The sequence below is a fragment of the Emydura macquarii genome, unplaced genomic scaffold (assembly GCF_026122565.2).
Source record: "Emydura macquarii macquarii isolate MOO-44397 ecotype Brisbane River unplaced genomic scaffold, CSIRO-AGI_Emac_v2 contig_1876, whole genome shotgun sequence".
Classification (NCBI taxonomy): Eukaryota; Metazoa; Chordata; order Testudines; family Chelidae; genus Emydura; species Emydura macquarii.
In genome coordinates this window covers 30,659,792-30,685,783 of record NW_027132013.1, presented here as the reverse complement: position 1 = coordinate 30,685,783, position 25,992 = coordinate 30,659,792, and the positions used below count along the sequence as shown (strand labels likewise).

The following is a 25,992-nucleotide window of genomic DNA, read 5'->3' as shown; positions in this document are numbered from 1 at the left end:
AACTTGTCCTACCATTTCTTTGAAGAGTCCTGGCACCTCCATGTTTTGGAATAGAAGCTTAAAATGGTCCTTCCAGAGCGATGCCTTTTTGCCATCCCTGTGAAATTTCATCTTTTTTAACTGAATTATAAGCTTTTGAAAATCATCATTTGTACACGCTCAGTAGAGTTTGTTAGATGCTGTCTGCTAAAAATCTCTGAATATTCCATCTGAGCATGCTACAGTTCTTCAGAGCTCCCTGGCTGCAAACTACACTGGGCATGCTCTCAGACCCAACTGAGCTCCCTACATGGAGAGTGCAGCCTGCTAGAGCTATGGATGGGATAACTAGAACATCACCAGCAGCAAGGTACTCTTTAGCCTAGGGGGAAATGTGCTAGGCTAATAGCAGACAAGCCAATATGAGTTCTACTCACAGCTCTCTTACTAACATGTGTTAATAATTCTGACCACTTTATAGCTCTTTCTGACAAAATCATCATACACCTTATTTAAGAGGGGGGATTGTATAAGTCCCCCATCTTACACATGGGATAACAAAGAGGTTGGACAAGATCATGTAATAGAAATGAGATCTCCAATATGGCAGACCCTTCCTTTTGGATAGGACATACCAAATTTATGTGTTTGGCTGAGCTACAAGCAATCAATCACTATAGCCCTCTTCTCCCATCCAAAACAGGAATCCTGATTCCCAATATTCTCCTGCAGTTTAACAACTAATAGGTGTGTAAACCACTAGAAAAGTGGGTGTCATATCTCCCACTAAAGGTTGGCCAACATGGAAAATAATAGCCTACTATTATAACCAGCTACACTCAGCTAGCTTAAATCTCAGAGCTCTTTGCTGTAGTGTAAAGATCATGGGTTCAAAACCTGCTGATGACTTATGTGAAGGACCAATGGGCCTTATGATGGAATTTCTGGTTTTACAGTTTTATTTCTTAAAACCCTAGAAAATTATGTACAAAAATCTACATTACAAAAAATGTCAAATGTTGCAAAATCAAGCACTCAGAAGTAAATGACAGAATTACTGTTGCCCGTGAAAACTCAAGATGGCCCTATTAAACATATGCATGTGATTGTCTCACCCAGCATCACATAGGCAATCTCTATAACAGAGCCAGGAACAGAATGCAGTTCTGCTGGGTCCCATTCCAGTACCTTCAATTCAAGGAAACATCTTTTCAATTCTTTACCTGTCCATCTTTTGCACTGAATGAGGCCATTGTCTTGCAGAACAAAATGTATATAATCATGTAATCAACGAGTGTATCTTTGTGTGTAAATAGAACAGGGTTAAATTAATCTCAATTCTGGCATTTTCTAACACTAGAATGTGCAGTCTTAACATTCTTTTAACATACTTTTTTTAACTTAATTATTATCATACAGTTAATCCTGAATTATACGAAGGATATAACACTTCTTATCAGAAATAAAGTGAAGTCCATGACCTTCATTATTTACATAAGAAAACACCTCACTTATCCAAAGTCTTGTTTCTTCAAATTATTTTCATGTCTCCTATCCCATTTAATTATTAAATGCATCATTGTACCAAGACTGAATACGTTTTATTCAGTAAGGCAAACTCCAGATAATTACATTTAAAATATATATTTGGAAACACTTGCTGTAATGGCAGAGAGAGGAGATGAACTCTATCTCCTTCCCTTGATCCCTAACTGTTTTCCATCCACCATACTTTTGCGTGTTCTTTGCTGCCCATAACAATGCATTGTTAGCCATAAATTATTAATCCAACAGTCTGTACAGAGGAATCCTGTTAATGCCAACAAGCAACTGGTGACATCCGTCACTCTCCTACATGCTCAAGGGCCCATTGTTATGAACTGCTACTCACGCTCTTGAACATGCTGCCAGCTTTATGTCTGCCACACCTGACCCAAATGTCAGTGCTAGGCACAGCACTATTGTCTCTTAACTTTGATTCTCTCTGCATGTTTGCCCAACATTTTGAGCTTCCATTAGTTATTCCACAGGAAGCAATGTAGGTACAGTACATCCCTGCTGGGATGACCTTTGTGACCGACTGAATTTTGCAAATTAGCATGTGAAAGAGCAAATAATCAAAAAGCAAGATTTCTGCAATTTGTAATTATCTAATTTAATTGGCAAGCGTCATTTGGTTTCACTGTAAACTAGTAAATGTTCTTTACTGTGTTTTATAAAATACCAAACTCTACCTGTGTACCAAATTCTTCATTGTGTGAGCCTTAGAATGGTTAAACCCTGGTTGAGAAGAAGGGGGGGGTCTGTTGGTTTGGGGTATGAACTACGGAATGTGCTGATTAACAAAGTTCTTCTGTACTGAAAAGACTTATTTGAAAAAAAAAGATTGGTAATGCTATGCACAGTGTCCTGCTCTGGTATTTCTAGAAGCTAGTAATATCCTTCCTCCTAAAACGCTCATGACCAGAGCTGAGAAAGTGCTTTTCTACTTTGTTCTTAACAAAACATTCCAAGTGTGTAACAACGACAGACAACTACAGCACCCCCTTTTTATACCCGTTCCAAGGTGCAATATATTATAAACAGTACAAATAAAGTTTACTGAAAACATCTTCATATATTCACAGGGGTAAATGCATCTCTGTATAACAAAAAGTGCTTTTTTCCTGCTTATTCACAGATTACATGCAAGTATCCAAAGTTTTAGTTAAACTTCAGAATAATAAATGGGAGAAAGCGTCTCTTGATCTGTGCATGTCACCTATTTTTAATTTATTATTCTATCGCACAGCAGTTGAAGACTACAATGTTAATATGAAACCTATTTTAACACCTTGAAAGCCCAGTTATTCTGGGAAAGCGCTTTCTTAAATCAAGCCTAGGTGAGTTCCATCCTGAATGTATTTTATAAAAGGCTACTGATTAATGGTAATATTGAAGCCAAAGTTTCCCAAATCATTTTGTACTACACATTTCATTTATTAATTTTTAAACAATAACTAATCAACAGCATAATTATGAAAAGAAAGAGTGAGGAACAAAAAAAAGCCTACAAAAGCTAGGCAGTTTCTCAGTTCGGTATCTGGGTCAGACGGATGATGTAAAATAATCATTAATATAACAGTTGTGTGTTATTCTTCTGTTAACTTAAAAGGTTTGTTTAGCTCTTGTATAATAAAGCCTGCATGTCTTTGTTTCAGAATTTTGGATGGGTTTGGAGGGAGGGGGCAAGTTGTCAGTTTGGATTAATGTTTAATCACAAACATGTATAACCCGCAGAAGACACTTGGGGTAGGGTGGGAAGGCTCTTTAGGAGTTAAGGATTTACGCTAATTAGTTTTAAATAACACTGATCGTTTGGATTATATGAACATAATTATTCTTTTCCAACTGTGTTTGGTATACAGGACTTTGGTATTAAAATACATGGATTATAATTACCCCAATTAGCAACTGAAAAATTATCTTTAAACCCAAAGAATGAATGTGAGTGGTTTGTTTCCACTTGTCCCCCCAAGCTACTTTTTTATAATCTTTAATTTAAGATGCCTCTTTTGTTTCAAGTTTCAAAAAAAAAAAAAAAAATTCTGAATTAATAATATATTACAGCTGATAGGCTGTCCATAGTCAGATAATTTAAAAAGGACACCCATCCATCAAAGACATTGATGTGTTTAACAGTGTTAGTTTCAAAACCCCAGTTTGTATACAGATTAAATTTTAGAACAAAAAGGGAAAAAAAAAGACAAAATCATTTGTAGGTTGCAAGTCCCAGATCTTGTTTATTTATAAAGCAATAAATATTAGAAGAAGCACAAATAAATTGCACGAGTGTATAAACGAACTGTACAATGACTGAAGAGAGTTCAGGAAGGATTGCCAGAAGACTCCAAGAAGCATAATGTCATCATCCTGAGTGGAAGTAAATTGAGGAAAAGGTACTTAGAAGCACTTGCGATGGACAATGGATGGACCAGCCTCATCATACTCCTGTTTGCTAATCCACATCTGCTGGAAGGTGGACAGAGATGCCAGGATGGAGCCACCGATCCAGACGGAGTACTTGCGCTCAGGTGGGGCAATGATCTAGGGAAGGATAAGGAGCAAAATCCACATCAGTTCAACAGTTTGAATTTCCAACACTAATTTACATGAGCTTTGTAGAGATTTGATATACTAAATTGCTACAGACTACATAAAATTATAAAAGAACTTTCCTATTTTATCACTGGTAACATCTCCAGCAGCCAGTCTACAATATATGCAGTATTCTCAATGGCAATTTACAGCCTAATTCTCCTCTCCTAACACTTGTGTTTTACCAGTATAATTCCACTGATTTCAATCAAGTTAATCCCAATTAATCCTGCTGCTCTTGGTCTCACTATTGGATTGCTCCCACCTCCCACCCTAATTATTTAGACTTTAGCTCAATATAATAATTCTTGACCCCGATTTCCATTTCATATGACACCAAACCTCTCACCTTGATCTTCATTGTGCTAGGAGCCAATGCAGTGATTTCTTTCTGCATGCGGTCAGCAATACCAGGGTACATGGTTGTACCACCTGAAAGGACATTGTTGGCGTACAGATCCTTACGGATGTCAATATCACACTTCATGATGCTATTGTAGGTAGTTTCATGAATACCAGCAGATTCCATACCTTGGAAGGCAAGAAAATGACAGATCAACAAATTATACAAGAGGGACAATTTTTGTGTAAAAGATCTGTTAGCATTTAAAGCAATTATTAATAAGCATTATAACATGTACTTTTATGGTACTATAATAAAACATAGCAAAAGATACCATCCCTGCCCTGAAAGGGTTACAGTATAATAAAGACAAAACAAAATGTGATAATAATTCAGGTAAAGGGAGAGTGTGGAGAGATTATTTATTGTAAAAATACTGGTTAATAATAATTACTATAGGAAACTAACATAAAACAGAATCCTAAAATAAGTAAGTTTGAAAAAGGAAAAAGTAACTTGGTGGATACGGGGGGGGAGGCTTTTCAATGTTTGTGGAACAGAATAAAAGAAGTTCATAGTGAAGAGCAGTAAGATATGTAGTGAGGCAGGATAGAAGGAAATGCTAGAAGAAGTATAAAACGAGTGTGAGATTATATAGGGCCTGGGAAGTTAGACAAAGAGCTTTAATTTGATCTGGTAAAAGACAGAGAAGGCTTTCAAGAAGGGGACTTGCAGAGGCAGAGCAGAAAAGGAAGTTTTTGGCAGCAGCATTTTGGATAGACTGGAGAAGGGAGTAAATAGAGAGGCCACCAGGCCAGAAAGGTTACAGTTATCAAGACAAGAGATGATCCAGGCACAGACAAGGGGTTTAGCAGTGGGTGTAAAGAGGAAAGACATCAGAAGCAAATGTTCATAGGTTACATTCCAATGTATTAATTTAACAGGTGCTTCCTGAAAGCAATGAAACTAGATCTGCAACAAGATGCCAGCTGACGGACAACTGCATTTAACACACAGGGCTTATACTTAAACACTTGTTGTATCCATCAGATTTGTCTGGCTCTATAGCAGAATTTACAATCTTAGCCAGGACAGTATTTAATTATAGTGTATATATACAAACTTCTCTTTTTGAAACTTCACTTCTCAGTGGAAGCAGCTATTGTCTTTGAATAAATATAAGACATAAACCTTTCAAATTCTGTCTCTGAAAAATTCACCTTGATGGAAAATCTCCAAGAACATATTGACATTCTATTAATACTAAGAAATTTATATCTGAGCAATAACATTTCTTCAATGACATAGTCCTATCATTATGCCATGACAGTGCAAAAGGAACAATTTACTTTTGGCCAGATCCTTAGCTAATGCAAATCAGCAGAACTCCATTGACTTCAATTGAACTATCCCAATTTACACTAGCTGAGAATGTTCCCGAATGTAATTACATTAGTGGGTTTTGGGGGGCGTTCAGTAAAGATAAGTTTGACATTGCTGAAGGCTTGGAGAGAAGAAGCAAGACGATAAAGTCATTGGGCCAGGTTCTCAAGTACATTAGAGCAGATTTGTGTCACTCTTCCAGCTAAACAATACAGATGGAGCCTTCCACTGGCTCACCCTTTGTAATAGAATCTTCTGGTAGCATAGTCACACTAGAGGCTCCTACACCATCCCTCCATGTCCTAATTTGTCACAGCTGCCAGAATGGACACAGGGAGGCACTCACAGCTAGAGAAGTTGCAATTTAAAGGCTGTTTTAATCTGCACCAAAAGACTAACCAAGTGCTCAGACAGCAGCCACCTTCTCAATAATTTTGTGCCAAGCGTAGTTTAGCAGCACTGGAGAATCTAATCCATTATTTCTGCTTGCTTTTATGCCAGATTTAGTTGAGTGGGAAGGTAGGGAATGGGGGCTCTCCAAGCCTTACAATTCACTTGGTCTTACTGCCAAAGGAGGGCACTTACCAATGAAGGATGGCTGGAAGAGAGTCTCTGGGCAACGGAAACGTTCGTTACCAATTGTGATCACCTGACCATCAGGCAATTCATAGCTCTTCTCCAGAGAAGAAGAGGAGGCAGCAGTGGCCATTTCATTCTCAAAGTCAAGTGCAACATAGCACAACTTCTCCTTAATGTCACGGACAATCTCACGTTCAGCTGCAGAAACACAGAAAGCAAGTCAAGGTCTGAAGAGGGAGATTGCCAGAGGGGAGAAGTTCCCCAGTGGCTTGAGAGAGATGAGAAGATGTTAGCAAGGAGATGAGGATATGATCTACTTACCTGTTGTCACAAAGGAGTAACCACGCTCAGTGAGGATCTTCATGAGGTAGTCAGTCAGATCCCTGCCTGCCAGATCCAGACGCATGATGGCATGAGGCAGAGCATAACCTTCATAGATAGGTACGTTATGGGTGACACCATCACCAGAGTCAAGAACAATGCCTAGGAGAAAGAAATGACTGAGATCAGATAAACTTGGAGGCACCTCCCTAACTTTTCAGAAACCACGTGACCTTTCAATATACTATTCAGTAAGAAAAGAAGGTATATAGGCCCAGATCTTCAGCTGATGTAAATCAGCATAGCTCTATTGTAATCAACAGTTGCAATGGATCTGGCTCATTCTTTCTGCATTTGCTAGCGTGGCTATTACTGAAGATTCAGAGTAATAATTCACCCAAAACAACCACTCTCCAATTACTCTGGATTAGATCCTTTCAGTACCTGTACTAGCACTATCTCTGTGATTGTCGTCTTAAACTGAAGTCCACATATTTGGCCTGATTCTCCTCTCAAACCAGTTTTATACTAGTGTAACTTCATAGCATAACTAGTGACTTCATAGTAGTCACTTTGGGTTTACATCATGGTAAGTGAGAGGAGAAACAGTTGCATGTCTCCTTTTTAAAGCAATATGGATAAATTAATAATATGGCACTTTTCATCAGCCTCTCTCAAAATACTGCACAATCTTTACTATATTTAGCCTCAGAACACCTCATCATACAAACAAAGCACAGAGAGGCTAAGTGACTTGCCCGAGGTCACACAAGAAGTCTGTGACAGAACAAGGAATTGAACCAAGGTTTCCCAAGTCCTCTGCTAGTTCCCTAACCACTGGACAATGCTTCTGCACTTCCAAGTGACTACTTTGATTTTTTTTTACCAGTGCCATATTGGAAAGACATCTATTTTTCTGTGAATATGAATGTCTTAGAGACTGCTCACAATTTTTTATTTTCTTTTGGGTTGAGAAGTTGAAAGGAAAAATTTCTATAGCAGTCACTTATCTTTTTACCTGTGGTGCGACCAGAAGCATATAGGGACAAGACAGCTTGTATCGCCACATACATGGCTGGCACATTGAAGGTCTCAAACATTATCTGGGTCATCTTTTCACGGTTAGCTTTAGGGTTCAGGGGGGCCTCTGTGAGCAAGGTAGGGTGTTCTTCAGGGGCCACACGCAGTTCATTGTAGAAAGTGTGGTGCCAGATCTTTTCCATATCATCCCAGTTGGTGATGATGCCATGTTCAATGGGGTATTTCAATGTCAGGATACCTCTCTTGCTCTGAGCCTCATCACCTACATAGGAATCCTTCTGACCCATACCAACCATAACACCCTAATGGAGGAAAGTATAAAGAAATACCATTATTAAGCACAGATTTAAACATGCCAAAGAGATTAGTATATTATTTGGGATAAGGCAGGGAGAAATACATGAAGAACTATGCCAAAATGTGGTTGAATATGGAAAGTAACATTACTTACTTTGAATATTAATTAAGTAAACCTATGGTTGTATCTTTTACAAAAATCCTACTTTATTTAATCAGTTAAAATGACAAACACAAAATAGGAAAAACCAAATAGTTCATTCCCACATATCTAAGGGTGTAGTAGAAAGCAAACCATACCATATCATGAACTTGAAGGGATAGATGGAATAAATTTTTATAGCTATCTCTATGACAGTGAAATGCATCCACTACAGTAGCCATAATCATTCTCAAATTTGTAAGCAGTTACAACTGTTGCATTCTGGAAATCATGCCAACTAGTATATTATAAGTAAAAGAGAGAAGGAGGGGCTTATCTGGTGTAGTAAACAAAAAGATGAATTATTTATTAGTCTTTTCATCACTGAGTTCATAATATCACATCATACCAATGCTGAGTTTTTACATATTTTTGGCATGGAAGTTGTAGCTCTTTGTAGGTGGGAGGGGAGGAATTTACTAAAAGTTTTCTGTATGCTGGTTTCTATATGCTCACAAAATAGAGTGGTAAGAGAATAGGAGAAAGAAACAGAAAATTAGTAAAGAGTTCCAGAGTAAGAGAGGAAATGGATCAAAGACAAGAGAAGAATTGAAGGATCCAGAAGGGGTGGCTGTGTTGTGTAGCATTAGATGAGTTAGGTGGGGAGGCAAAGGTCTATGAATAGGTCTTGACTCAGGTGGTCTAAATTCAATTAATGGAGTTAGTTGGATTAACAGCAGCTGACGATCTGGCCCATGTGAGGAGAGGGAAAGGGGAGGAATTGGGAGAGTGGAGTGAAGAATGAAGTAAAGGGCTACAGGAGAGAGGTAGGAATGAGGGAGACGAAAGAGAAAAGGTGGAGAGAGAGACAGCTGGGGAAAGTGAAGAATGGGGGGGATTGTAGAGATGTGAGCACAGAGTTGAAAGGAGTCGAGTGAGATGGGTGGGGAGGGTCAGAAAGGGGGAAACCGGGGATTGGGAGGGGGTGAAGAACATCTGTGAGAAAAGGAGCTGGGCTCAGCAGGGGCGGGTAGGAGGACGAGAGAAGAGGGGAGACTGGGGCTTAGCGGGAAGGGGGGGGGGCAGAAGGATCAGAGGGACTGGGATAAGAAGCAAACGGGGGGCAGGAGGACGGAGATGAGGCAGGTGCGGGGGCTGGGCCTCAGCGGGGCGGGGTAGGAGGACCAGATGGGGCGGGATGAGGCGAACTGGGGGCTGGGGCGGGCGGGTCGGAAGGCCAGGGGCGCTGAAGGAGGGCGGCGGCTGGGGAGGGGTCGCTCGGCGAGCAGCACAGGCGGCACAGCAGGGGCTGCCCAGCGAGCGGCGGGGCAGTTACCTGGTGCCTGGGGCGGCCGACGATGGAAGGGAAGACGGCCCTGGGGGCATCGTCTCCGGCGAAGCCGGCCTTGACCAGCCCGGAGCCGTTGTCGCACACGAGCGCGGTGGTCTCCTCGTCGTCGCACATGTTGAGCGGGCGGCAGGCAGGTATCTGAAAAAGAGGCCAGCCGCGTGTCCAGCGCCTGCAGACCCCCGCATCCCGCCCTGCCTGACCCCCCGGCTAGCTCCGGGCTGATCCCGCCAACGGCAGAGTTCTCCGGCAATAAGCCCCATGCTAAGGCGCCCACCCGCCGGCCGCGCTCTCGGCCGCCTCCTGCGTCCGGCTGTTGCCTGTTCCGGCGCGTGCCTGCTGCACCTTAGCCCTTCGCCGCCCGCAGTAGCGGCACTGGGGGGGCTGCCGCAGAGCGCAAACCCACTGCCCCGCTCCCCCTGCCCATGTTAGTCCTATGTGAGCAGCTCATATCCCCCCCCCTCGCCTCTTCACATCCACTTCTCTGTCCACTAGCTCCTTATTTGACAGAAAGAATCTGCCGAGATTTTGTTAGGAAAGACTGGCAAACTTTTGAGAGTTGTCTTGGAGCGGGGAGGGAGGGAGGGAATTGCAGACCCAACACCTTTGTAGTGGCTACAATCCCCCCGACAACCAACGTTTGGCACTCAGTTACTTTTAAAGCAATGAATGAAACGATGCACGAATGAATGGAAAATGTGTAGACTTCACTCCCCTCCCAGCCCCCAGCCAGAAAAGAAATCCCATTAGCCCGTGTGTTACAGACGCAAAGCAGCTCCTCCACAGTTGTAGCTAAAAATCCAGAAAGTGTCTCTTCTTTGTCAGTCTGATCCTCTAATTTCCCCCAAAGATGCCTTCAGCAGAGCAGCTGCTGTGCTGGGAACTTGACCGATGGGCTTGTCAGCTGTACTACTCACCAAGTCAGCACCTACTGCGTGGGGCTCCTGAGAAAAAGCTGGGTACTGACTCAGAGGAAGAGACACCCATTTATACTTCCTGAGCGGCAGTGGCAGGCAGAGTCTCCTGAGGGACAAGCCAGCCACCTTCTCCTTATTTGGTCGGCTTCACGCCATTGAGTAGCAGTGAAGCCATTAATGGAGTAAGAGAAAGCAAAAGTCAGAGCCGGCTAGAGCAGGCAGGGCCCCACAAGCCATGTAAGGAAAGCAAGGGGGTAGCATTCTAACAGCAAATGGGATGGCCAAATAGGGATCCCATGTGAAAAACTAGGCATACTTGTTCCAGAGGCCAATATTTTTAAAAAGCTGAATGATAGGGGGGTTCCCATTTTGCTGTTTTAAGGAATCTGAACACTGTAAAAAGATCAATGAATTAAGCTCTAGCTGCCATAGTGTCTGGCATGTGTCACTGCAGCATGGGAAATAAGCAACTGGGACAAACCATGGGAGAGATTTCAAGAGGATAATAGTCAGATTATTAATCTCAAAATACACTTGTTTGTTTGATAGTGGCGGTTTCTTTGCTTTTTTTTTTTAATTCTGAGAAGGATAATCAAGCCCATATTTAATGACAGCAGGTAAGCAGGCTGATGAGTGAGGCTTTCATTAGTAGTTACAATCTCAGGTTTTGCTCCTGTAATAAGACAGAAGGCAGCATATGCTTCTTGTATTGCTTCAGCAAGAAGCAATGCACACTTGAATTCTCTCTGAACTTTGAATACATGCAGAAAAAATTATGCTTTCCTGTGCCTTTGGCAGGCAACAGGCAGTGCAAAGCAGGATCTATTGACTTAGAATAACACATATATAAACAAACTCCCCATTTTTGTACTTTTAGTGCACACTGAATTGGTAATGCATAGTGATATTATGGGGGGTGGGGTTGGAGAGATGGGAATAGCTTGAACAAAAACAGCTATGGTATTAATGTAATGTGACAGTTGTGTTCCTTCTCTGTTGTTGAAACATTCACATTGATAATTTGTTCCAGCAGTGGAACCTAGAAGATCCATATATCTTCAAGGATTTTTTTTTTTTTCAGTTAAAAATAGAAAGACTGGAAAGGCATCCCTTGAGTGGGTTTGGCCTGGTATGTGAAGGCCCAGATTGTCAATGCATGTCCTAAAGGAACTTTATTATACTGCAGAGTACAGTGTCCTTCAGGAGCTCAGCTTGTAAACTACCCAGACAAGTTAATGTCTGTCTATGCTCTACACCCTGGGGAAGAAAAAATTGAGCCAGGGGTGGGGGAAGAAGCAGAAGCAGCAGCAGAAGCAGCAGCAGCTCAGTTAGCCAGATCAGCCACTCAGCTACAAATCTTGTGCATGAAACATATTAGATGCTGTAAAAGGGTCACTTCTGTCAAACATGCATATACATCTTAAAAGATGTGAGAGGAATTCAAAGCTGCAGCTTTTTTGTGCTCACTTTGCACTGGGATTTGGCTCTAACAAAGGGTGTGATGAGTGAAAATTACTGTAGAGCCATACTATTCATTTCTACATTGTATTGAAAGGCGGTTGCAGAGGCTCTTGGACCTTACATTTCCTCTTCAAAGAGGATAGATTCAACAACTATTCTGTAATAGCATAAATAGTTAATCAGAAGTGTAGTTCCAAGGAACCTATCTGTCCTAGCCCTCTCCCCAGCTCATCTTGGTGTTGTGCCCATTTATTAACACAACTCTGTACATGTTTCAACAAGCATCTTAGCCACCATTGGCTCCTGCTTTACTTTAAATCCTTGAGAAGACCCACACAGTTTCAGGTGAGACACAATTACAATTTTTAAAAAATACATAAAAGCTAGCCCAGATATATATGAAAAGATAGTTCAAGACTGTAAATTACAATGACAGAAATAGGTCATTGCAATAGAGGGCTATGCTTCACATGCTTCTGCCTTGGGAATCAGAGACAGACAGACACAAACTTTCATTCACAGACATTCATTAAGTTTATTGGTATTTGATATAAAAAAATAAAATAAAATATTGGTATGGCAAGGCACACCAAGTTAGTATATACTTCTAAATAGATTAGACAGACTAGAGACAAGCTTATAGAAATACTTCATATAATTATAGATAGCTAGAGAGATTTCTATATATTTTTGTGTGTGTGTATATATAGGAAATAGAGAGTGTATGGGGGGTATGGTTTTAAATTAATGAGTTTTTAATACCTCATTTTCCATTTTTTATTACATTTCTGATTCCCACATATATTGTCAAGTTATTCTTATCCTCTTTTTCCTTCTTCCGAAAGCCCATCTTTTCTGCAGAAACCAAACATGAGATTGGTCTTTTTCACCAGCAGTAAAGATTAGCCTGCAGTGTTATCTCAGCTGTCCCTCCATTCAGAAGTTACAGTATTTACATAGAAGCCAGTTACTGATAGCCACTTTGAATTCCTCCAATCTCAGACCCTCCCTGTCATAGCCTACATTCCGTTTGGCTGGAGAAAGAAAGAGCGTGTCTCAAAACTGAGACAAATAAAGCCAGCATTTGTGTACAAGACTTACCAGGGACAGTTGGTCCTATGCCTGTCCTTTCTTTTGTATTTCCTTTCTAAACTCATATCTGCTTTCATTCCTACTTGCTCAAATTGTAATTTTCTAATTAAAACACAATAGAGCTTGAAACTACAACCCTGATGTCCTTGAAAGCTAAGATATCTCTCCCTCCTTACTGTACAAGGTAATGTCAAAGAAACAGGGCACCACATAGTGTATTAAATCCAAAATGGCACCTGTTTTCTCATAGCCATTTGAAAAGTACCCAAATAAATTCTTTCCTTTGGTCAAAAGCATCCTGTTCTCGGCCATAAAATAACATTATAGCAGCCAATAAATAAATCAACAAACAAACAATAATGAAACCCAACTGCAGTGTGTTATATATCATCATCCTGGGGGGAAGAATTCCAGATATTGAAATGACTAGGATCTCTTTACCTGCAGGATGCATTTCGTATGAATCAGTCACAGCCCAAGCAATACATTAAAGGCAAGGGAAAAGCAAGCAGAAGATATTATTAGATACTAGAAGGAGCTACAATAGCAATGATCTTCACATATCCAAAAAGAGTTTGCCCTTCAGGAATATTAAGACTGAAGTGTTTAACAAATGTTAATGGAGAAGCACAGATCTTTTCATTAGCATAGCTGTGACATATGTGCACAGAGGCAACCGCTTCATTTCTGGAATCACAGCACCTCAAGCACTACCTGGAGCAAGTCTTGCTTTTCCTTTGCAAGCAAAATTTGATGTGATACTCAAACCAACAGGAAACTGATTTGACTTAGAATTGCAATCAGAATACAAACAGTAGGTTATCTAGCATCTCCAATTCACTTTAGTATTTTAAGTGAGGGAAGGAGATGAGTAGGAAAATAAGGCTCTGATTCTGGAAACACTTTCTACCAGTGTTTATTGCCATAAAGATTTCAATGGGATTATTTACAGTAGAAAACACTGTATCCAATAAAAGAGTTTGCTGGCTCAGGCCTCCCGTTCTGTGTATATTTTACAGACTATCAACTTATTCTTTATATTATCTACAGATGTTATAGACATATCTCTACATAAGTGTCAATAAACCCTTCCCATCACACTAAACCATCACGTGTTCGCTATATATATGCCACATATTTCACAGAAGGTCTATTATAGAAGTGTTTTTGGAAATTTAAAAAATGTTGTATAGTTTTTGTACCCTTCCACCTGTAAAATCAGTTGTCCTAGTTACAATGAATCCCACTGTGCAGACTTCTGTGAGGGAGAAAAAATTATAACTAATATATCTTAGAAACCTAAAAATATATTTAATACCTGTTACATATGTAATAGTGTCCTGATTTTAAAGTCCAATATCTCATAACCTACTAGGGCTTGGAACAAAAGCTGCAAAAGCACCTATTTCTAACCCCAAGGGATCATGGAATATCAAACATGTCACTGGTTCAGAGCTAAATATTGCCCTTCCGGAGCCTCAGGCCAGTGTAATTTTTATGAGAAATTCTACATTTGCAAGGAAAAGAAAGAAATATCTCTGACAGATTTTGTTTTGTTCCATAGCAGCCGTGTCTGGTTTTGGAAGAAGTTATCCCAGCAGAGGTTGAATGGTGGGCAGAGTGCAGGCAATAATATTAAAGATGCATGACAAATTTATCAGATGAATACCAGCACCCCATGTGGGATATATACACACACACACTCGAGTCATAAAAGCTAGAACTGAAAAAGAGAATTAGATCATTCCTGCCAATGCAGAATTATTCCCTATGATACATTGTCTAATGTTTTGTCCTATCTAATTTTGAAAGTATCAAGTAACAGAGCTTCCTCCCTTTTCTGAGGAGCATTATCCCACAATTTAATAACTATACTGTCAGGCAGTTTCTCCTGATATTCATCCTAACTTTTCCCTCTTAGTTTCTTCCCATTTGTCCTAGTTATAGCCCCATATATCATACTAAATAAATCTTGTCTCCTTCTTCTTTACACCCTTCACATAGTTTCAGGCTGTTATCAGCTCTCTCTCTCTCTCTCACTCAGAGAGTGCTGCGTGTCTATAATTAACCTAAAGTGTCTTAAGAGTACACTGAAATGATAGAATAATGAGATGGGCAATAGGAGACCAGAGATGCATCTAAAATACTTTTTTTATGAAGCCGATAGAAGCAGGGGCAGAAAATGTAGATGGATGTGAGTAACAGCGTAAGGAAGTACTGAATCTCTGGCCCTTAAGAACTGTCATTTGCAACATGCCACTTACAAATAAAAGGTGAGATCCTCATCCTCACTGCATTGCTTTACCGTGAGTGAAAGAGACAGAGTGGCATAAAGGGGATCTAAAAGCACAGGATTCTGATAGGGGAGATTCCCACCCATTCCAGAACTACAAAAGCCAGTTATAAGGTTGCCCTTCCCAGGACTTCCTCACAACACTGTGTTCTGTCAGGGGCAGGGCCCCAGCATGTAGCACCATGAAGATTTCAGGCAGCTCTGGCCTGAAAGGCCTCCTAGGAAGGCTGCCATAACTTAGACAGGCCCCAGGGCTGTCTAAATTACATTGGGGGTCATGGAGCAGTCCACAATAGAAGGACAAATGCTAAAGTGGCTTAAAACCTTCCTTATCTCCTGCTCCTCCAAGGCTGTGGGTTTTGTGCTGCCTCTCTTAGAGATCCCACCCTGATTTATATTAGAATGCTGACACATTAGAACATAGGTACTAACTTCCAGTTCAACTGTTTGGTTCTAAAACATTCGGACCCTCTTCAGTGGGTGAGGACGCGCACCCCAGGCAGAAGAAGTATTCTGTGGACACCAACAGCTACTTTAGTTGCTGTGGTGGCTGTAAGTCAACCTCACTTAAGTCGACCTGATTTTGTAGTGTAGACAAGCCCAGAGATAATGAAACTTCTTCCTTCCTGTAGGCAAAGGAGGATAGAGTGAATGCTACTAATTTATCAGATACCCACTGGGTCCAGGAACAGTATCCTGGTAAAAATTCAAGCAGATGAGAGGATATCCAGTGCCCCTGTACACCACTGTACCACAACTCCAACTTTTTTCTTCCATTATAGTGTTACAGGCATCTGGTATAAGTTTTGAGCCCTGAAATTACTGCTTGCTACTGAACATGCCAGGTATGACCTAAATTCTAACATCCTATTAATTGAAGTGTTGTCCCAAAAGAATGCAGTAATGCTGCAGTGAAGGATCAGCAACAAAGCAGTTCATTAATCAAATCTAAAGCTTTAGCCCATGTACCATTCCAGTAAAGGTTCTCCAGCTTCTTGCTAGCAAATGAATTCTTTGAAAAATAGCTAATTAGCCAGAGGACATTTGGGGCAGAGCCAGGACCTAAATGCACTGCTGTCCTTTCCCTGGCACAAGCAGATTTGGAAAGGATTCTGTGGTGTATGGAGATCATAATGCAAATAGCTACAGAGAGAATTTCTCGAGCTTGTATGCTTATTTTTCATTTTCTCACTCCTTGTCTCTGATTTTATTAAAAGATCTACACTTTCCAGAAAAGACAATTGGGTCATAAAAATCAGTTTTGTAACTTTGTAGGCCCTAAAAAGACTACAGATTTTGCTCTGAGAATACGATTAAGATAAATACGCTTTTTGAGCAGATCTCTGGATTTTCTATGCAGATGATGATGGATGTGCAATTATTTTTGCATAGAGTTTTATGTAAAACATGAACTTAATAAATATAAGCGAGTGGATATAAGGTGGATGAGATAATATCTTTTATTGGACCGGCTTCTTTTGGTGAAGGACACAAGCTTTCAAGCTTGTACAGAGCTCTTCTTCAGGTCGGAAAATGTACTCAGTGTGTTACAGCTAAATAAAAGGTGAAACAGATTGTTTAGCATAAGGAGTTAAACACATGTTGAAAGAGACCATTCAAACTGAGTTGGGCAGTTAACGCCTCTGCAGTCATAGGACAAAGGAGGGTTCATGGGTTACAGGCCAATGGACAACTCTACCACATCACCTACTATAAAGAACTCAAAGAAGTCACTCCCACACCACAGTTCACCCAGGAATCTAGGGACATCAGATCAAATCCTTTCCCAAACAACTCCAAGAGAAACTCTACAAACTCATCCCCCATGAACCTCAGATCATCTACATGATAAACAAACAAGGAAACCCAGACAGATCCATCATATCTGGTCATGGAACTCTTTCTGGAGGAATATCAGGACTCACAGAAACCATCCTCAAACCACTCACTACACAAAGTGCCAGTTGCTTCCAGGACACATCTGACTTCCTCCAGAAACTCTGCAACATTAACACCCTCCTTCAGAACACCATCCTAGTCACCCGGATGGTCATCATTCCTCACAATGATGGCATCACTGCCTGCCTCAAATATCTACAAGACATGGACAACACTTAGATAGCCACCCCAAATACATTGCCAAACTTATCCATTTCATCCTCATCCGTAACAATTTTACACTTAACAACAAACACTTTGTCCAAACCATGGGAACAGCCATGGGCAATATGCCAACCTCTTCATGAGCCACCTTGAGGAAGAATTTTTTGACAAATGCACACAAAACCAATGATATATTTAAGATGCATTGATAATATTTTCATCATCTGGACAGATGGTCTAAATGTTTGGAGCAAAGACTTATTTAAGTCTGATAGAAGACTGCTGTGAATTTTAAGGGTCTGTTCTGATAACATTGAAGAGCATAAGCATAAGTAGAATTGCACATGTAAGAAATTGCAAAATAATCAAGTTTGTGAAAAACATAAAAGATAAAGTAAATAAAAAACTAGAAAAGAATGGTTTGAACTAACATGGAAGTGTGAGACTAATACATAAGAAAAGATAGCAAAAAGTTATAAATAAATGTGAGTAACAAAGGGAGGTTGAATCTGTGTTGTCCGGAGGCAACTGTGATGAGATCTTCCTGATAAGCTTCCCTTTGTAAGTAATTGATCATTATCTGATGAGTGTTTTGCTTTGATGAAGATTTGTTATGCTGAGTAAATGAATCTCAGTTCAACATAAAGTCCTTCAAATATTTCCACCGCAACTTCAGCAATCACCATTCATCCATCATACTCTCCCTAGAACACTCCCACACCAACATCATCAACTTCCTGGACACCACAATCAGTTTCAACAATGTAACTCTACAAACAACTACATATAAGAAACCCACAGCTCAACACACCTACCTTCACAGAGCCAGTAATACCACTCCAAACACATCAAGAAATCTGTTATCTACAGCCAGACACTCAGATACTATAGAACATAGTTTCTCAACCTGTGGTATGCATACCCCTGGGGGTACGTGAGAAATAGGCAGGGCGTACCTGGGGAAAAATAGAGTGAAGGGGAGGTGGGTGGCAGCTGCTGATTTCTGGGGAAGCCAGGCAGCAGCAGCCCGCTTCCCACTCGATCCCAGCTCCCAGGTGGGAGCCCGGTGGCAGCCTCCTAAGTCTCGCGAGCTGGGTTCACAGCTGGATGGCAGCCACCCGCGCCCGGCTACAAGCCAAGGGACAGCCTCCAGTGCCCCGGCTTGAAGATAGGCAGCAGCTGCCTGCCCACATCCCTGGGTCCCAACCAGCATGGAAGCCTCTTCTGCCCCAGCTTGGATTGGATGGCAGTCGCCCACCTCCCAGGTTGGCAGCCAGGCGGTAGCCACCTGCAACTTGCCCAGGTGGCAGCTCCCTTCCCGGGCTCAAAGCCAGTGCCCAGAAAACTTGTCCATTTCACTGCTCTAGCTGAGCAGTGAAATTGACAACTATGATAGCCCCAGATTTTACCAGTTACCCTCTTTTCCTGTCTGTCTCTCTCTCTTGTCCTCTCACCCCTTCCTCTACTCAAATCTATGGCAAAAAATTTGGCGCGGCGCTTTATATTCCCCAGCATTGGCATGTTGCTCAAAGCCTCCGAGCTTTGGCCAACATCACCTCTAGCCCAGGTACGTACTTGAGCTGCACACCCCTGGTGTAAAGACGGTAACACTACCCCACTAGATCTGACATCTGTCATATCACGGCATGATATACTCAGCTCTTCTTCCAATATATGGCTCACATTAGTCTGTAAATATAAAATTCCATGGAAAATTCAGTGTTGGAGTACTTATTAAAATTTTCAGACTTTAAGGGGTACTTGCTACTTAAAAGGTTGAGAAACACTACTATAAAATATGCTCCAAGAAGAAAGTGCAGGATACACAGCTTAACACACTTAAAACTGCCTTCACCAAACAAGGACACTCCACCAGAGACATTATACATCCAAATACACAGAGAACCTGCTTCAATACAGAAAAATAAGCTTCCAACCGTACACCCCTAATTATCACCTGCCACCCCACACTGGAACCCATAGCGAGTATCATTAAACAATTAAAACCCATACTTAAGTGGAACCACATCCTGAAAGAAATCTTTCCAAAACCTCCACTTCTGATTTTCAAACAACCTCACCAATCTCATCATCAGAAGCAAGCTCCCCACAGACCAGGACACACCAACTCAAAGTGGCACCAGACCCTGCCATAACAACAGATGCAAAACCTGCAAGCATATCTCCACTGCTGTGATGATCAATACCCTCCCTACAATACAGCTTTCAAGTTCCATAAATCCTACAAATGCCCACCACAGCATGTGATATGCCTCATACAAATACCGTCTCACTTGTGGGTGAACAATTCACAAAATGATCACTTGATATCTGACTTCTCAGTTCTTATCCTCAAAGGAAACCTTCATAACACCTTCAAAAGACAAGCCTGGGAACTTAAATTCATGATTTTGCTAGACACAAAAATTATGGACTTAATAGAAACACTGGATTCATGGCTTATTATAACAATCTGTAACACATTAACCCTTCTTTGTCTTATAACTGCAGATGTTAACTGCCCACTTCACTTCGAATGGTCTCTTGCAACATGTGTTAAGTCCTTCTGCTAAACAATCTAATCCAACCTGTATTTAGCTGTGACACGCTAAGTACCTTTCCCAGACCTGAAGAAGAGCTCTGTGTAAGCTTCTCTCTTTCAACAATAGTGCCTCACCTACTTTGTTTCTTTAACACCCTGGGATCAACATGACTATAACAGTAGTACAAACATTAATCAATATAATGTTTTTATAATAGAAATCCAGACATTTCCAAAATCACTTCCCCAAGCTGACCTAGAGGGCCTGTATTAGTCTTCATTTCAATCATATTTTCCCCATGAAATATTCTCCATGACACAGAAGTGTCAATACCAGACTAAAACAGCTTATTTTTATCATTTACATTTTTATTATGTGTAACATCAGCATAATGTCATGTCCACAATAGACTATGGAGACCTGTGGCAGGGATCATTTGTTCCTTTCCTCTGCTCACGTCCACAAACAGCTCAGAGACCTTTTTTGCCTATAAAACACTCAGCACGGTTTATTTGCAATGTGAGTTTTCACCACCCTTAGTCTATATCTACACTACAAATGACTTCGGTATAATTTATGTCATTCAGGGGTGTGAATAATTCACCCCCCCCCCCCGAGTGACACAAATTATAAGAACCTAAGCACCAGCGTGGACAGCACTATGTCAGCAGGAATTATTAAGCCGATGGGAGAACTCTGTCCTGTCAGCTTAGAGCATCTTTACCAGAAGCGCTGCAGCTGCACTGCTGTAAATGATATAGTGTAGACATAGCCTTGTACACTATATAACCTCACCCCCGTACAATCCTAGGGAGTTCTCAACTCCTGAGACAAGCAGGGAGTGGCAATCTTTCTTCCGTTTTCTGCTTATTTCCCTTTCCTACTTCCTCTCTGTGCCTTTTGTATCAATGGCCTAATTAGCCTCTTAGCTCTCCTCAGCCCATCAGATGGGCACAGCTCTTCTTAATGATGTCTGCTCTGGAGTAATTAATCACAATTGCAGTGACCACAGTGCTGACTCAACTGCTGTTGCCCAGTACTTTGTCACAAGACCTCAGAGAGCATTGATCAAGACAAATTGCATAGGTGCAGAGTAAAAGAGGGCAATCCATCGTCCTAAACCAGCAAAGTATCTAGGTTCAATACACTTTGGTCCAACTACACTTGGTCCATCCCTGAATGATTAATTGGTGGTAGGCGAGAAATTAATTGCTTTGTTTCTCTAAGTAATGTTCTTGAAGGGAAGGTGAATGTGTTCCCTCAATACTAATTTTATCACTTATTTACCTCACTAAAACTGATGATAATATATCAAAGCCTACTTTCCACAAGAGGGGCCCATCCAGGTAAGGTTAAGTCATATTACCATGGCAATATGGAGAAGCTTGCACTGCTTCTGCTATACCTGTTCTGTGGATAATTGGAGCACTTCAGCCTTCCCTCAGACACCTTTCAATAAAAATATTACAAGAAAACCTACTTTCTATAGCAGGCCACACAGTTGGGGCAGATTTGGGGTTAGCTATAAGTAGAATGCTCTGTTTCAGTAAGCTTGGAAATATTTTCCACATACTGCCCCTGAAGTAACAAGGATTTTAAAAGTTGCAAAAGACCCTGCTTTACTCAGCTTTGACAAATAAACCTCCTTCCTACATCACCTAAAATCTTTGCAGTGAACAGAATATCAGGGAATCATTCAGTTTTTCAATCAGTCTGTGTAGAATATACTGAATCCCAAACCTAAGTGAAAAATAACCATGACAAGCAGCCTCAGACAGTTTTATTGGAGTTTCATAGGTCCAAAAGAATGTTTGAATGAAGAGGTTTTCTTGCCAGGACAAAACAGGCTGTTGACCTGGATATGCTATATGGTATGCACAGGCTGTTTGGACACAACATTTGGCAGCACTCCATGCCTCAATCACTCTCTGATGTAGCACTATCTGACATTAGAAGGGCATGGATCCTCAAATCAGTGAAGTGCTACAGATTGCTCAGATATTTGCTAATATGGATCACATAGCTAGTTATCCTTCATTTTGTGACTGATTGCCAGGCTTCTCACCAGCGGATTTAAGGGAATTGCTGTTTAGTGTTAAGTGTTCTCTTCCATCCCAAACTATAGAAATACTATTTCTTATTTATGACAAGCACATGGATTGACTTCACTTGTCTCCATTCTGTACCACCCTCACTACACGGTCAGTTACACAAGCAGTTTAGCAATTCCAGTGTGGGGGTGGCTCAGTCTCAGATGTGAAGGGAATAGCACTTACTCTTTTCCACTTCATTCAAAAAGCTGTTAGTTCTAAGCCTCTGGCCTGTGGTTTTGGGAACTTCTTTTCCATCACGGTGTTAAATGTTCCATCATCTCATCTTTCCTGTACTCATGAAACCATGAATTGAATGTAGCAATTTCTGTTCTGTGGTACGAACCATCATTCATCCCAGTCATCGTCTAGTAAGTTTAGCAATCATGTATGCTAATTGTAGCTGCAAAGGATGTGGTCTGGGCCTGCTTTTTGCCTTTGTGTTGACCAATTGAATTCTCTCTTCTTCTGCTATTGGGCTTGATTGTCTTATTTACAATCTAATGAGCCAAATTCTCTTCTCAGTTATACTGTTCAACAGAGATACACTGGTGTCAGTGAGAGAAATTGGCCACTGTGTTTGCATCAGTTTATAAGGGTAGGTCTAAACTTGTGGCAGTGTGTATAGTAAAGACAGTGAACATCCAGCTAGCCTGGGTATAAAAGCAGTGTAGACAGGCAAGTAGAGAGATGCCAGAACCTTGTAACCTACATAGCTGCCTACACACCCAAGCAATATCTCCCCCATCTACACTGCTATTTTTAGCAGTGTAGTGTCCGGCTGCATCCCCACTGCCAGAGCCTTTGCCCACTGCAGTAAAAGACTTCAGCAGTGGGCAAAGGCTCTGTCAGGGGGAGGCAGCCAGGAAAGCTTCCAGCAGTGGGGAGCTGCCAAACTCTTTCCACACTGCCTCCCCACTCTCAGAGCCTTTCATTGCTTCATATAGTTACAGGTACCCTACACACCACTGCAAGGGTAGACAAGGCCTAAAAGATTTATGCCTTCTGTTACTTTGTTTAACTGTATGAAGCATTTTAAGATAGCATATAAAAAAGGCACTGTATAAAATAACATTGCAATGTACTATCACACCATAATCTCAGCTATTGAAAGATCACTGGCATTTCTTTGAACAACATAAATGAATATAATTTATGTATATTTAATAACATCATAATTTATCAGCCAATGTAACATTTCTGTTTATCTATGGATCTATGTGAACCTGGACGTTTTAGTTTATTTAGTTTATTTTTGACTAACATTTACTAATCTCAGTACTGTGGGCCAAATCCTATATCTGTTTTACCCGGGTGTACCTCCACTGAAAACATAGCAATTACTCCAGATTTATATGTATGTAAATTAAAGCAGATTTTGTCTGCATAAAAACATATTTCCCATAAAACACATATTTTCAGTCAATGAATTGCTTTTGTATTATAACTGGGCTAGCTAGGTGTTAAGATTCAGCCACATCTAAATGTAAATAAATCTAAAGGACAGTTAAGTAATTCTTAACAGTGCAAGGATCAAACTTTAAGTTAGTATTTGGATTAAAGCTGTTAAATGTGACTTGAGGCAGAAGCAAGAATAGTGGATGCTGGCAATATGCTTTTCCATTCAGAACAGCCTTTAGGCATAGTTAGGATTTATTGTATGCATTATAATGCTTTCCTGTGGATGGCCCAGACAGAAGCTATCCCAAACTTAGCAACACACATCTAACACAGGCAAGGATTCAAAACATGTGAAAAACCCAGAGGGCTTCTGAAAAAGAATTAGAAATGAAAACATGTATCTATTCAAAGGTCAGACATGCCTACCTAAAATGGCAAAAATGTTGAATCATGGTACGTATGAGGTTATGTTAGTGAAAAAATTTGAAATAGTGAAATAGGTTCACTATTTTTACTAATGAGGGATATTTTCATCATTAAAACAGTTGTGCTTTGTCAATAGTTGAAATCAGAAAAATGGATTGATTCTGAGAGCTTAACACAACATTATTTTAACATATACTATTTTCTAAGAAAAATTCATGAGAAAAAATTAAAATGTTGTTTCAACAAAGAAAATCTAAATCTGTATTTTACAAAGCAGCACCAGATAATAAAGCTACCCAGTTACATTTACCCTTTTCAGAGCACCCCATAACCAGTTGTACCCAGCCCAAAATGTCTTGGATTCAGATACTTAGCATAGATTTACATACAGAAGCAACAAATGTAACATACTGCCTTTAAAATGTGAGGAAATATGGTCCTAGATAAGGAACACAAGGAATGTTAGTAAAGCAGGAAGCCCAGATGATGTTTACAAGGGCTAAGGGTGGTTCTTAGGTCCCAAACTCTCTACAAACTGACCAGCAGAGGAGGACAGGCACAATGAGACTACATATACTACATTCTATCCAATGGTGGCATTGCTTTTGTCCCTTGGGTTCTCTGGAGGAATTCTGGATGAGTCAGCAGGAATTCCTCATGGGGCTTCAACTGCTCTTTGCTCCTCCTGAAGCACCGTGTACACTTGGTCTTCATAGTTCTATGTTCCTGTAGGCAACAAATTGTCTTAACAAATAGCAATGGTGATATTAATTCTTTGTGGCGGGAAAAGAGAGAATTTTGATGTAACAAACACCCTCTCTCTCTAAGGCAGTTATTCACACGGAAAACAATACAGGAAAGTTATGAATATTGTGGTGTTGGGGAGCAAATCTGGATATGTTCTTGTGGTTCGGGGGGTTCTGCTGTTGACCCGAAGGAAGCTGTGGACAATTGAAAAAAGGCATGCACATAAAGTACAGCCAGATCCAATTGACAGTGGAACATAATGTTCTGCCCTGAGGAACCTACATTTATCTCTCCCAAAGCTGATGAAATTGACCTTGCAGAACTTGAACCCTGCCTGTGCTGCAGAGATGGTGTCCTGAATAATGCATTGTCGCTGGCTGGCTGCTTGCTCTTCCCCAGCTAGCGGGGACTCTAATCAGTTACCCAGGAGAAGTATCTGACCTCACCTTCTCACCAACTAACAAGCATAAGTGGTTTCAGTTGCAAGGCTGCTTAGTTTCTGGTGAGAATGATCCATTCTCTGGTCCATAGGGGGACAGTCTCAAAGCACAGACTGACCACAGTGTCCCGGCCTTGTCCTCTCTCCCAGTCAATATTTCAGAATGTTGTGTTTCCAGAGATAAGGTTGTCATCATTACTCATTGTGTATATGAAAGATCACAACCTCCACTGTAAACTTATAACCAGTCGTATTCAATCATAGTTTCCTCATAAATTATTACGTGCAGGCGAAAAAATTGCCAAATACATTTTACATTGAAATAAAAGCTCTTTAATTCATAGTGTAAAAACTGGAGAGTCACAAGTGAACACTATGTTGTGACATTTGATGTAGAGAGCGCAGCAGAATCCTTGCCAGAGTCAGCACTGTCTTCAGCACATGGGCTTGCCATTTCTGATATTCTGAGCACACTCTCTCCCCACGTTTACTCCTTGCAGCAGGGCGTCACTAACGTCATCAAGTCCCACCAAAGTAATGAAAGGGGAGACAAATCCATAAAGGCCTGCCAAGGCCATGCTTAAAGGCCAGGCAAAAAGGACCAGTATGAACAGCCAGAGCATACTCCACAACAGACAGCAGCAGCTTGTCTTAAAGCGCTCACTGAAACATTACAAAATAATCTGGATTAGTGCCAAATACTTCCTATGACATATTTCATTCTACTTTTTTTTCTCTATATAAATCATATATCATAATCACTACGCCAGAGAAAGGAGAATGAATCTAGATCCTGGTTGGTAGGGGGTGCACTGGATGGCAGAGGGAGAGACCCAAGTTCAGGGCTGTGTGCTAATGACTATTTAATTATTTATACACAGTGGAATAGCTTCAAGCAGGAGAAATTTAT

At 40.8% G+C, this 25,992-nt stretch overlaps 1 protein-coding gene across 1 annotated transcript; it reads right to left on the bottom strand.

Annotated features, from left to right (window-relative positions):
- Positions 1–3,733: 3,733 nt before the first annotated feature.
- ACTC1 (actin alpha cardiac muscle 1) lies at positions 3,734–10,565 on the bottom strand. Its single transcript, XM_067558073.1, has 7 exons — positions 10,488–10,565; positions 9,559–9,711; positions 7,761–8,085; positions 6,743–6,904; positions 6,428–6,619; positions 4,466–4,647; positions 3,734–4,065 (listed from the first exon to the last, which is right to left on the bottom strand). The coding sequence occupies exons 2-7, from the start codon at positions 9,685–9,687 to the stop codon at positions 3,922–3,924; spliced, it is 1,134 nt and encodes a 377-aa protein (XP_067414174.1). The 5' UTR covers positions 9,688–9,711; positions 10,488–10,565; the 3' UTR covers positions 3,734–3,921.
- Between the last annotated feature and the right edge of the window lie 15,427 nt (positions 10,566–25,992).